The sequence below is a fragment of the Seriola dumerili genome, unplaced genomic scaffold (genome assembly GCF_002260705.1).
Source record: "Seriola dumerili isolate Sdu_G_001 unplaced genomic scaffold, Sdu_1.0 BDQW01000273.1, whole genome shotgun sequence".
Lineage (NCBI taxonomy): Eukaryota > Metazoa > Chordata > Actinopteri > Carangiformes > Carangidae > Seriola > Seriola dumerili.
The window spans coordinates 775,905-789,831 of record NW_019174528.1 but is presented as its reverse complement, the minus strand read 5'-3'; the positions used below and the strand labels follow the sequence as shown (position 1 = coordinate 789,831).

At 42.2% G+C, this 13,927-nt stretch overlaps 1 protein-coding gene across 1 annotated transcript in view; it reads left to right on the top strand.

Moving 5' to 3' along the window:
• The window catches only part of nudcd1 (NudC domain containing 1), a 28,205-nt gene extending 22,427 nt beyond the window's left edge, over positions 1-5,778 (top strand). The window contains exons 9-10 of the mRNA XM_022757348.1: positions 3,667-3,826; positions 5,304-5,778. Coding sequence (XP_022613069.1) covers positions 3,667-3,826; positions 5,304-5,593 — 450 coding nt within the window. The 3' untranslated portion in view covers positions 5,594-5,778. The remainder of the gene's footprint in view (positions 1-3,666; positions 3,827-5,303) is intronic.
• The last annotated feature ends 8,149 nt before the right edge of the window (positions 5,779-13,927 follow it).

Genomic DNA, 13,927 nt, shown 5'->3' with positions numbered 1-13,927 from the left:
ACTCAGGACAGATGTGACTAACTCAGGACAGATGTGAATCTAACCCAGGACTGACTAACCCAGGACAGATGTGAATCTAACCCAGGACAGATGTGAGTCTAACTCAGGACAGATGTGAGTCTAACCCAGGACAGATGTGACTCTAACTCAGGACAGATGTGACTAACTCAGGACAGATGTGAGTCTAACCCAGGACAGATGTGACAATAGAGCGTCTCCCACCACTCATTTAAGATTCTTCCAGATATCAGCTTTAAAACAATCCCCTTCTCTCCGCTCTGATTGGACGGACCGACAGCGGCTCTCCGCTATGACCCCAGACCAGACTGAGTGATATTAAAGGTCATCCTGATGCAGCTGGTTTCTCTACAGTCAACAGAAAAAGCACTTTAGTGGTTTGAAAAGACAAAGTTCAGCGTCTGAGTGTAAGTAAATCAGGATTGTTCCTCCGGCTGTGGAGTGGTGAGCAGCAGCAGCAGCAGCAGCAGCAGCAGCAGCAGCAGCATGACGGCAGCACTGACTGAGACAGACAGATGGTATTTCAGCTGATGTTACAGACATGTGGCCTCTGTGTTCAGGTGCATTTGCTTTTGATTTTGTAATGACAGCGTCTCATTTCCTTTCCTCAAAGCCCCTTTGATAGAAAGAGAGTTCACTAAAAAGCTTTTTCAGACGGAGGACGAGTACAAGTCATTTACTCTCTATTCAGAGTGTATTTGTAGTTCTTCATATTGTGTCAGTCGTGAAACCTCAACAAGACAATTATTGTAAAGATATTAACAAAAACATCGGTCCACCTCACAGGGTTAAACCCGTACCACATATAATAGAGTACAACACGTTATTGGCTTTAATACTTTACCTTTCCTGATTTGATTTATTTATTTATGGATTTACAAAAGTTTTTGCCATTTTACTGCAACATGTTCACAAGAGGATAAAAGACATAAAACATGAATTATACAGAAAGATAACACAACGATTCAATCCATTGAAAGTGTGGAGTTTAATACTGACAGACAGCTGAGAGTCCAGGGCATCAACATCTGATCTCGTCTCTGATGTTTTCTCTCTCTTTATTTTCAATAGCAGATCCTGGTTTTGCAGATAGTGTAAAGAATCAGCAGGAATTTAGATTCTGGGTTCAAAGGTTAATCCTCCTCGTCAGAAACCGAAGCAGAGCAGAAAGAGATTTCTCCTGTTGGTTTAGTTCAGACAGGAACAGATGATATCTGAGAGAATGAGCAGCAGCCGGAGGCCGAGGAGACGCTGTGCTGTAACAGGGAGATGAAAAGCTCATGATCCGATTCTTCCTTTTCCTATGAATGTGGCAGGTAACAAGAAGAAACGGTTTCATTCTCAGACCCAGACCAGGTGAGAGTGAAGGCAGAGCCAGGTGTTAGTCATACAGGAACAACTGTCAGTCACTGAGACTGAAAATGAAATGATCCTGGAGACTTAATGAAGGTGTCGGAGCTGAGTTTACTGCCAGACGCTAGTTTCCAGTTTCCATATGTTCTCCTGCAGCAGCTCTCACTGAGAGTCAGGTGTGAGATCCTGAAGGAGAGGTGAGTCAGTGTAAAACAGTTCATCCATAAGATCATATTTACTCTTCATAAGGAGTGTGAGCCGAGTTATTAAACCACATCCTCTTTCAGCAGCGACGTCCTCAGAAACACAAACACCGAGACTCAGATTTAAAGATCTCTAGACGTGATCACAGCATCTTTAACTTATTCTGGTGATTCAAGGTTTTATTTGTGTGATGCTTTCAGCTTCCTGTTTTCAGTGTTTTGGGCTCCACGTCTTTTTGTTCACACCACCACGACATTTAGAGGCTTCAGTATCTGGAATATCATTTATCCTATTTTATTTTTTATTTTGAAGGTTCAGGAAACTCCTGCAAAAATGAATCAAACGGGAAATCTTTTATTTTACTTCCTTTTAGACTCTCAGCTGCTCAGTGAACAGACTTTCTGTTGCTGTTCCTCTGTTTGTTCTGTTGATGGGAGACGAGAGGCAGAGACCTGACGCTCTCACTTGTGTTGAGTTGAAGTCGACTGAATGAACAGCACCGTTAAAATAAATCCCATTATTTTTTCTATATTTTGCGTTTTAAGCAGCTTATAGACACATTCCACATGTTTGTAGTTCCCTGACTTTAATCTCTTTACAGAAGAAAATACAAGTTTCCTGTAAGATACAGACACAGCCTCAGAGCAGAGAGGAGTTAAACACGAAACCTCCTGATTTCAGTGAATTTAATTCTGTGTAGTTATTCTCTCTTGTCATGTGTTATTGTTCCTGACTATGGTTGACTCCGGCAGCGGCGGCGCTGTCAGTCGACAGTCTTCACTGAGGTTTGAGTGAAACTGTCACACGCTGCGAGTCAAAATGATTTCCAGAGTGGAGGAGTGATGGATTCTAAACAGCCTGTCACTGTGAGCAACCGTCAACCATCAACCATCAACCGCCGACCACCAACATACGGGCTGTTCACGCTGAGTCCTCAGTGCCTGTCATGTGACAGTGAGCCGGGGAGGACAGCGCTGTCTCTGAGACACCGGGACGTGGGCTGACTCCGACTGATCGGTGTGAACGGTCACATGTCGAGGAGCGATTATGTCACAGCGACGGTCATTTTCCCTCCAAAACAAATGGAGTCGGACGGAAATATCAGCAAAACCTCACACAGGCGGTGTGATGTCACACTCACAATCTTCATCCCTGTTTCATGATGATGTTGTTGTTGTTGTTGTTATTATTATTATTATTTTAAAATCAATCAGCAATAAGGACAAAATCATGAACATCAACAAACCTGTGAAAAATAAAATGAGAGAAATTAAGATCAAGAAAAGAAAATGAAGTTGAATTAAATTTAATAATTTCTCTCTTTCTTTCTGTTCACGCAGTAAATTCAACACGTTTTCTACAGTTTTTCGTTGCTTTTGAGAAACGCTGGGAACCCGATCAGCTGATACTGATTCTGGGAGCAACAAGCTTTTTATCTTCTGCCAGTAAATATGAAAAAATGTCCGTTTTGTTTTGAATGGTGATTGGAAAGAAGTTAATTCTACAGTTGTGGGAGCTGCACTCACAATGAACTGAAGACTCCTCACCTTTCATTTGGTTCTTTACCTTCATTTCTTCTCCTTATTCTCCCTTTGGAACCTTTGTTTTCTGCCTAAACAGCAAAACATAATAAATATGTTTGAAAACAAATGTTAAATTTACCAGTAAATATGTAGATGTGTAATTAAGTAATTAAATATATAAATAAACGAAGGCTAAACACAGGTCCAGTGAGGCAGCGACCGTCCTCCTGGTTTAAATAAGTCAAACAGAACACGCCACACGTGTGAGTGTCGTCATTCTTCATGTTCTCTGATTGATCTGTTGATGGATTATTGATTTTGAGGTTTATTTTTTTGATGCTTCAATCACAAATCAATCAACCTGATGAACGGTGTTTAAGATATAAGGATGATGGGAACAGTAGTTTAACAATTGCATCATACAGAGGAGGCGGAGCTTGAGAAATCACCTTTACTATAAACAGGTCTGTTCCTCAGTGGTTCATGTGTCTCTGTCCTTGGTCCTGATCCCAGACCTGCAGAATCCTCACACCCACACCTGTCCCCCCCCCCCTCCCTGTGTCTCCAGGTGAACCTGGGCAGCCATCAGTACCTGTTCACAGTCGACGTGAACCCGTCTGAGATGCCTTGTCTCTGTCTCCGACACGACGTGGACGCTCTGGTGTGGCAGCCTCGTCCCGACCGGCCCAGTGACATGTGGGAGCACGTCGCCACCTTCAACGCCCTGGGTAAGAGCTTCACCTGAAAAACACCTGTTCTCATGCTTCAGTCAGACAAACCCTGAGAGCTGTGGACAGCAGCTGCTGTTTGAGACCGTAGCTCTGACAGGAAACATGTTTTTATTCCTCCACGCCGGCGACAGTCAGAGCCGCCATTTTGTTTTCATGTTGTTCGTCTTTCTGTCTCATTCTCATGGACGCGATATCTCAGTAACACCTTGACAGAACGGCTTCAAGTTTAGCACAAACATTCACTAGCACTCAAGGATGAAGTGATTAGATTTTGGAGCTCAAAGGTCAAAGGTCACGGGCATGGTGACCTCACAACACACAGTTTGGGCCTTGTTAACGTCATGTCTCAGTAGCACCTTGAGAGAATTTCTTCAGATTTGGCACAACCATCCACTAGGACTCAAGCATGAAGTGATTACAATTTCATGGCTAAGGGTCAAAGGTCAAGGTCATGGTGACCCCACGCCCTGTGGTCGAAACCAGTCTGTTCAATTTACTTTTTGAGATTTCCTGTTACATGTCGACTCTGATACGTCGTCACACATTAAGGAGTTTTCTCTGTGACCTGAAGTAAACCCAGCAGCTTCCTTTTGTCTTCAGTTACACATTAGATTTAATTTGAAGTGTCATGGGACTGAAACGCACCGTCATGGCCGCCTGCTCTCACTTCAGTGACCAGTTAAGTCGGAGCAGGTTTCGAGGGTAATCACGTTTACATGCAGCTCGTCAGTAATCCGATTTATTCCCAACCCCCGACCTTCTGCCTCCTCACTTCTTTTAGTGTGTGTGTGTGTGTGTGTGTGTGTGTGTGGTGGAGCGACTCTGAAGTTTCACTTTCAGTCCGAGTGACTTTAAATATGAAAACTCGTCTCTGTGTGATGTCTTGTTCTTACATCAGTGACTCTCCCTCTGTCTCAAGTCTTTGTCGTGGTCACGTGGTCACATGGTCACGTGGTCACATGGTCACGTGGTCACGTGGTCACATGCTCGTGGTTAGAAACATGGCAGACAGATCTAGTTGCTCTGTCGTTCTGATGGTTCTGTGTGTTTACATGAGGCTCAGAAAATCTGGGTAAAGAGACTGAGAAAGGCTGAGTGTTACCGTGGTTACTGGAGACCATGAAATGCACTGATTTTAGTACTTCAGTTAAAAAAAGATGCCTCTTCTTCGTTGGTAGAAAATCAGCCTCTGTCTTCATTGTTCTCTCCCTTTGCTCTTTCACTCTGTGTCCTCACCTCCACTTCAGAACGAGCCCAGTCCAAGGTCCAGTTCAGACCAGTTCAGACCAGTTCAGACCAGATGTCTCTGACCTGATGTCTTTGACCTGATGTCTCTGTCCTGATGTCTCTGTCCTGATGTCTCAGTCCTGATGTCTCTGTCCTGATGTCTCTGACCTGATGTCTCTGTCCTGATGTCTCTGACCTGATGTCTCAGTCCTGATGTCTCTGTCCTGATGTCTCTCTGTCTCCTCAGGCTACGTTCAGGCGTCCAAAAGGGACAAAAAGTTTGCGACCTGTGCTCCGAACTTCTCCTACGCGTCTCTGTGCGAGTGTCTCCGCCGCGCCTTCATCTACAGACAGCCGTCGCCGGTGGAAACCGTGCTCTTCAACAGGAAGCAGGGACGTCAGGTAGGGCAGGTCGCCAAGCAACAGGTGGCCAGTCTGGACTCGGACAAACCCATCCTGGGCTTCAGAGCGACCAATGAGAGACTGTACATCCTGACCTCCAGTAACCTCTTCGTCCTAAAGGTCAATAATAATTAGAAAGGTTTCATCATTCCAAAATGAAGAAGTGTCAAGTGTTTTCCTCTTTTCACATTTTCATCTGTGAAGAATCTGTCGTTCAAGATCAAAGAGTCAAGAAGCAGCTCTGGACTAATTATGATAATGAGCTGTAACGAGCTGAAGGTTTGTAAATGAATGTCAACGATTAAATATGAATCAACGCACTGGTTCTCATGGATCTATTTGATGATGAATATACATTTCCTACAGGGAGGATGGATGATTGATGGATGATTGATGGATGATTGATCATAATGGATGATTGATGGATGATTGATTGATGGATGATTGATGGATGATTGATGGATGGATGATTGATGGATGATTGATGGATGGGTGGATGGATGATTGATGGATGATTGATGGATGATTGATGGATGATTGATGGATGGATGATTGATGGATGATTGATGGATGATTGATGGATGATTGATGGATGGATGATTGATGGATGATTGATGGATGGATGATTGATGGATGATTGATGGATGGGTGATTGGATGATTGATGGATGATTGATGATTGATGGATGATTGATGGATGGGTGGATGGATGGATGATTGATGGATGATTGATGGATGGGTGGATGGATGATTGATGGATGATTGATGATTGATGGATGATTGATGGATGGGTGGATGGATGGATGATTGATGGATGATTGATGGATGGGTGGATGGATGATTGATGGATGATTGATGATTGATGGATGATTGATGGATGATTGATGGATGGATGATTGATGGATGATTGATGGATGATGGATGGATGATTGATGGATGATTGATGGATGATTGATGGATGATTGATGGATGATTGATGGATGATTGATGGATGATTGATGGATGGATGATTGATGGATGATTGATGGATGATTGATGGATGGATGATTGATGGATGATTGATGGATGATGGATGGATGATTGATGGATGATTGATGGATGATTGATGGATGATTGATGGATGATTGATGGATGGATGATTGATGGATGATTGATGGATGATGGATGATTGATGGATGATTGATGGATGGGTGGATGGATGATTGATGGATGGATGATTGATGGATGATTGATGATTGATGGATGATTGATGGATGGGTGGATGGACACCTTATTTATCCACTAGGGGAAATTCATGTGTCAAGTAGCTCGTTGGTTATAATACTGATAATAACGGTTTATAATAATAAATAATAAATCACAGTTATTATTAACAGTTATTATTAACTGTTAATAGTAAATAATAAACAATCATGTTGAGCTCTGTCACCACATTATTTCACACACACATTTCACAGCAGACATTTGTCTGAATGGATGATGGCTGCTGAGGCCTGGCTGATTGTAGTGTTGTATCAGATGGTCTTGGGGGGGGGGGGGCATAGGAAATCCCTCTTGTTGGCTTATTTCACAATCACCAGAAGATTCATCTTCATAAATTTACATAAACATGTTTCACACATCACACTGATGCATTACACTCCAGCTTCCCTACGTGAAAACGCCTTAAAATTCAATCATATCTTTTTCTTTTTTTCCTGGTGAAGGTTTAAAAGGAGGCGCTGCACATCTCATACAAGATGGGGTGTTTATATATATTTATATATATATAAACACTGCAGATGGGATTTGATGCATTTCTCTGAGCTATTAAACCATGTGCTGCTTAAAAACCTGAGGACAGATGATGGAGAAGAGCTCACATTTCAATATTTAGTTCGTTTCCTGAAGAAGAAGAAAAGGCAGAAAAAAAGACGATCCACTTCCTCCTCTTTATTTTTCCTTTGATTGTGACACAAGAGAAGGAAAGAGAGAAAAGAGCAGGAATGAAACCTGCAGGAAGGTTTTTACAGGATCAGATTAAAAACACTTGAACACAACATCAGCCCTGAAAGAATCTCATTCACATCAGAGTCTGTTCATGTCGAGCTGAAGGTGACAGTCAACAGCCAACCACAGGTGTTTTATCCAACCCTCTGATACGACCAACCATCCACCTGAAACATGAAGCTTCAACAGTGAAGAACCAGAAGCTGCAGTTCCTCTAACGACCACTAGAGTCTGGCTCCAACAGTGAGTCAGTCCCCATAGACTCCCATGTTAAAATGTCCAACTTTACAGCAGAAATAAACATGTTTACAGCCTGGTACAGAAACTGTTTTGGTCTCTAGAGCTAATTTCCTCCTTCATGACACCTGTTTATATAACTCACCTGTTTATATAACTCACCTGTTTACATTTTATTAAGGGCTAAAGTTATGGAGGATTGAGGGCGTGGCCTCTGAGTGACAGGTGGGGGAGAGTGTCAGTCACAAACCGTCACCTCTTTGACCATATTTGGATTAGCTGGGAACAAAGAGTCAGACACTGCCAAGATGGCGACGGTGGAGCTGCTCACTCTCAGCTTCAGAAACCTGTGTGACGTCACGGAGGCGACGTCCATCTTTATTTACAGCCTGTGGTCGTAATCAGCTGCTTGGAGCTCGTTTTTCACTGTTTGGTAAAACCATCAGATTTTCAGGAACGATCGGAGAACAGCTGGAACCAGTTTATTGATCAGGTTTGAATTTCCAGTGAAGTGTGAACGGGAACAAGCGGAGAGCCGTGCACACTGTCCTGTTACTGCAGCGTCCTCGTCGATGCCTTCGCAACTCACCGGCCTGTGATTCGTGTCTCGGGCTCCCCTGAGTGCTGCAGGTCTCTGAGACTCCACTCCACAGTCAGCAGGTAATCAGCCTCTTCTCTTCTCTGTCATTGTGTTTGTTTTGTCAGGAAAATCCACTTTTCCTCTGTTTTTATTTAATTACTCGTGTGCAATTGAATTAGAGCGCACTGCTTGTTTTTATTAGCTGCAGCAGCCCGGCTACATGACTTGAAGGCGGCCTGTCAGAACCACTAACGTCTGGCAGGAAGAGCTCTGTGTTGACTGAGACGCAGAGGGACAGAAATAAAAACATGTTGTGAATCCGTCCGACCTCACAGAGCTGGATAATTGAAGATTTCCCAAACCTTCATTTCGCTGCTTTCAGGTAAACGACGTTACGTCTTTAAAAGTTGACTTTCTGAAAACTTTGTTAAAAAAGCATTTTGAAGATTGAAAGTCGAGCTTTATTTTAAATTTAATCAGTTTCTCTAAACGAGTTTTTATTGGCTGAAGGTCCAGAGACTCGACCCCACCCTAAATTAAAATCAACACACGGCCGACTCGTGTTTCACCGCCACTGTTTTTATTTTCATTCGTTCAGTTCTTCAGCTACAGACTGACTCATTTAACATGCAGCTTGATCAAGTAAATTAAATTTACTTTTATAGATTATTTAATGAAGCTTTAAATTAAAGCTCAGCTGAGCAACAGTACAGGGACGCAGCTCTGCATCACAAGGCAGGAGTCCACCACAGCAGCACATAAAGAAAAGGTTCAGGCAACATGTAAAACTGAAGCTTGTGTAAAAAAATATAAATAAATATGATTTTAGACGAATAAAACAAGATCAAAGTTTTAATTAAAGAAATCTGAAAGTTGACAGAGAGCTCCGGTTTTCTGGAGTTAGTTTGACACGATTTATAAACCGACAGTGACGAGGGAAGTTTATTAACGTGGCACCGCTCAGACACAAGTTCATTCAAACAGCTTGAGGACGTTTGTCCCACAGGTGAGCAGTAGAGAGAGTAAAGATCACCTGTAGCAGATCACATTTCTGGATCCACGTCCTCGTTTCAAGACCAGCAGGATTTTAAAATCTGACCTTTGACTCACGGTCCTTTAAAATCAATTTCACAACAACAGAAGACACAGTTCAAACAGTGATCGATTGATTGATTGATTTGATTAGTTACTGATTTGATTTTAGCACAGAGAGCTGCTGTGGAGCCGCATTAATGTTTAAATAACAGCTGGTTCCCACTTCCCATCAGCCCCCAGCTCATCACACTAATTAACCCTAACTGGTCCCAGGTCTGCTGGAGCGTCTTTGATCGGGACAGAGAGAGAGACAGGAAGTATGGGGGAGAGAGAGGCCGGATTCAAACCCGGACCGATGCAGTCAGGACGGGGTCTAAGTGTTACCTGCTCCACCAGGTGAGCCCCCGGAGCCTGCAGTTAAGAAAGTGTTTTCATGTTCAGCTGCTGAGACACGGATCATTTTAACATCACGTGCAGATCAATCAGCAGGTTCCTGTGAATAAACATCCTTAAATACCACAGTAAGTTCACTCAGGTTTGTTCTTGTTGGTCTTTAATTCTCCATGAATCATTCCTCAGAGTTTGTCCGCCGTCTCCAAACCCAGCGCCGTCCCTCTGTCTCTGAGTGACCTTGAAGAAACAACAGGTTTGTGATTGAAGCTGCTGGTCGTGATGGAGACGCCTCGTCTCCGCAGGTGTGACGCTCACATTTTAACTCATTACAGTCAACAGACCCGCAGATTTCTCCAGGAAGAAATGGCTGTCGAGTTGATTGCACATTCTTCAGTAATGAATGGGAGGTAATTAAATGTACACGTGTCTTACTGTACCTGCAGGGTCGCAGGCAGAGGACGTTACAGCGGCGTAGAAAGCGTCTTCAAACGAGGCAGAAAAGAAGGTTTTAATGTGAAATAAAACAATTTGTTGTCGAAGACAGAAAATATCCAGTTTGAAGATGTGTAACAGGAAGCTTTCAGTTTCAAGAAATACACGTCTTCACTTCCTTGCAGAGTTAGAGGAAGAGATGGAAACCACTGTCACTGTCTAGATATGAAGCTGCCAGGAGGTGGTTAGCTTAGCTTAGCATAAAGACTGGAGACAGCACCTGCATAAGAGGTTTTATACACTTCTGTTTTTATTCAGATTAATCAAATAAGATATCAACTCATCCCTCAGAGCGCCACAGCGACGTGACGAGTCTGTCTCGTTTCAAAGGCTCCTTCTTTCCCAAGATTCATTGCGCTGGTGATGAAATCAAACACTGACAGAGAGTCTGAGAATCACACCGTTAAATGTTGAGTGTTGTGTTCCAGCTCAGTTCAGCAGCTGACGGCTCAACTGTTAAAACCAAGAGCCTAAAAACAAAAAGTTTGAGTGAAAAAATAAAAAACTCAAGGTTGCTAGGCAACAGGAGTCACGCTTTGCAACGCAGCCGTAAGGGCGGGAACAGCCGGTGGCGCAAAGCGTGAATCCTCCGTACACCAGATCCTTTCAGTTCAGCTTTAGAAACGCTGTGGACAGGCTAGCTGTTCCCATCTGTTTCCAGCCTTTATGCTAAGCTAAGCTAGCGAGTTGCGTGCAGCAGCTGGTGTGTGTGGGATCAAACTACAGTCACTGTGTTCTTTGTCGTAAAGGAACTTTTCAGACTGAACCAGACGGACAACATGTATAATATAAAGTATATTCAGGCTTAAATTCAACCTGAGGTTTTTACACTTGGTTTCATTCTTTTTCCTGTATCATCTGTAAATTGTAGTTTTCAGTCTCAGTCTTTGGAGAGATTTGACTCGGCGCCGCCTGTCCATGTGTAATTATTCCTAAAAGCCGAGGTCGCTCCCTCGTTACAGGAGAGCTGTAATTACAGCACCTGTTGTCTCTGTCCGCGGCGTCTTAATGAACATCGCAGCCCCATTATCACCGAAGCACCTCTTTGATTGTTCTGGAAACTCGTCTGTTTCAGAGATAATGAGCCACAAAGTTTCTTCTCTCAACATGAACAATGTCTGTCTCTCTCTCTCTGTCTCTCTCTCTCTGTCTCTCTGTCTCTCTCTCTCTCTCTCTCTCTCTCTCTCTCTCTCTCTCTCTCTCTCTGTCTCTCTGTCTCTGCATCCCGCAGACAGTCTCCTAATTACATCCTGTCGTACACCAACATGATTTAAGTGATAATCTACTTTTTTAAATTGTGTTACTTGTTAATGGATAATTACTGTGGTGTTTCTACTCACCTGTCAATCAGACGGTGTTGGTAGCATTTTTGTGCTTTTAAATAAAATACCCTCAGTGCCACTTTCTTCTTCTTCTGTGCTTTATTTTGAAGTGTTGATCCATCAGAAGATATAAAAACTATCTCTAGTAATAACAGGTCTGTGAGCCAATCAGAAGAGAGGAGGCTCTGTCAAAACATTATTTACACTCCAGAGAAATGGTATGGAGCCTTTTGAAACCCCAGTCACACAGGTCGATTCTGTAATTGACTTGCTCTCAGTTTCTATCAGCTGATGATTGATGGAGAATTTACATTTATTGGAGAGAGCTGCAGGTTTTATGTTTCTAATATATGTGGGAAAAGTGTCTGAATGCAAACGAGTCTATTGCTGTGTGTGATGGTCGTGATGGATGAGGTGGGAGCTGTGGTTTGACACGTTCACTGACAAACAGCAAATTTACATTCTTCAGTCGGAGGAGCCGTCAGTGAATGTTAACGAAACACTATGAATATGATTTATAATAAGCTATAAATCATTGTTTGTAAAAATATGATTTATAAACAATAAATCATCTACAGTATTCACAATCACAGTAAGGACATAGATAATAAAATAGTTATGAAATGTATTGATCTTTAAGGCAGTGTTAATTCATTAATTTATTTATTTTGGCAGCACAACAATCTGTCAATACAACACTAACAAATTATCACTTTAATATAGCTTTAACTTCAAACTTCTCTTTACCTGCTGAATCCTCCGTTATTTTCACCAGCTCAAACTTTTTGTTTTGCTCAAAACTGCTGCCTGTTGTGTGTGGAAGTAAAACAGTAAAGTGTTGCTCAGGAAAATCAAAAACAATTAGCTTAAAGATGCTAAAAGGAGCTAAAGGTAACTGCAGAGTCTGATCTTTCTCTGTAGCTTCATGACTTTGAGCTACGACGTTCACATTTCACATAGAGATTTGACTTTTGTTAAAGTTCCTCCAGATGTGTTTTAACCTCTGTAGAAATCTTCTGCTATGATTCATAATTACTATTACTACTATAATTATTCATTGTAGTTAGCATCTTTTCAGAATGGTTAGCATTGTTAGCATCTTCTCAGAACGGTTAGCACAGTTAGCGTCTTTTATTTGTTTATGTTGTTTGTTAGCTTGTAACTGGCTGCGGCTGACACAGTGTTGGTGGTTGTGCTAATGCTAACTCTCTCTCTCTCTCTCTGTACTGACAGGTGTATTTAGCCCCGCCCCCCGTCCCCACAAGTCGTAAGGATTGGTTCCTCAGGTCTGTGACGTATGAGTCTCTGACTGTCTGAGTCTGTGTTTATGAGCCTGTCATTGGTTCACTGCAGTTCAAGGTAGAAACACTCAGTCATTGTGTTGATGATTCATCATCATATATCTGTATTATATAAAAACATTAATGAACATGTTATGAACAGTGAGATCAGTAGAAATTAAAATGAAAACATGAACGTCCGAGAGAAAGACTGACACCCTCTAATGTGTTTTTTTCTGTCAAGAAAATAAAAATAAAGAGAGAAAAAAACAAATTCCAGAAACAACTTTATTCAGACCATAAAGTTAAAATGTACAAATTAACAATTTCTAGAGAACCATCAACATACTCACAGGATCACGTTTATCTAAAAAGCAGAGACTAAAGCAGCATCTTCCAAATAGTGAAATCACAAAATAATATTTTTAATGTTTTAATGGACAATAATGGAAGTAAAAGTGGCATAAAAATATACGGATAACTTTCTTTTTCCACTTTACAAACAGAAGAGTTTCCATAAATAACACTCACTTTAAATACACAGGGAACAAACACAAGCGCATGAATCTACAGGCACTCAGAGCATGTACAGTGTTGGTACAATCAAATAAAACAACAGCCGTTATTTGATATTTTCAACATAGAGAAGTGAATGAAACCGTTTCAGAGCGAGAGCTTCACCCTCCTCCGCTGCGTCTGCTGCTGCCGCCCAATCATATTCCCCTGTGGTGGATTGTGCTCAGAAATGTATAAACAGTCACTGATGTGGCAGAATATCTAAACCTCACACGTCCATCCGGCCGCGTTCACCAGCTCACCGACGCTCTCACCACCAAGAAGCAAAAAGCCACGGTTCGTTAAAACACAGACTCAAACATCACGTTCACTTTGCCTCAGCTGGAAATCACAAACACTGATGCTGAGATGGAGCTGCAGCGAAATCCTGTCGACACGGTCCTTATGTTTCACTGTCTCTCTGTCGCTCTATATACAGACTGTCCCTTTAAAACAGCTTTACAGCCACTGCTGCTGCTGCTGCTGCTAAAACAATCTGTTAACTCTTCAGATTTATGAGAAAATAACATCTTAAGATATTAGGAGATATTTCTGTCTAATAAGGCATATTTATTTTAAAGGGTTTA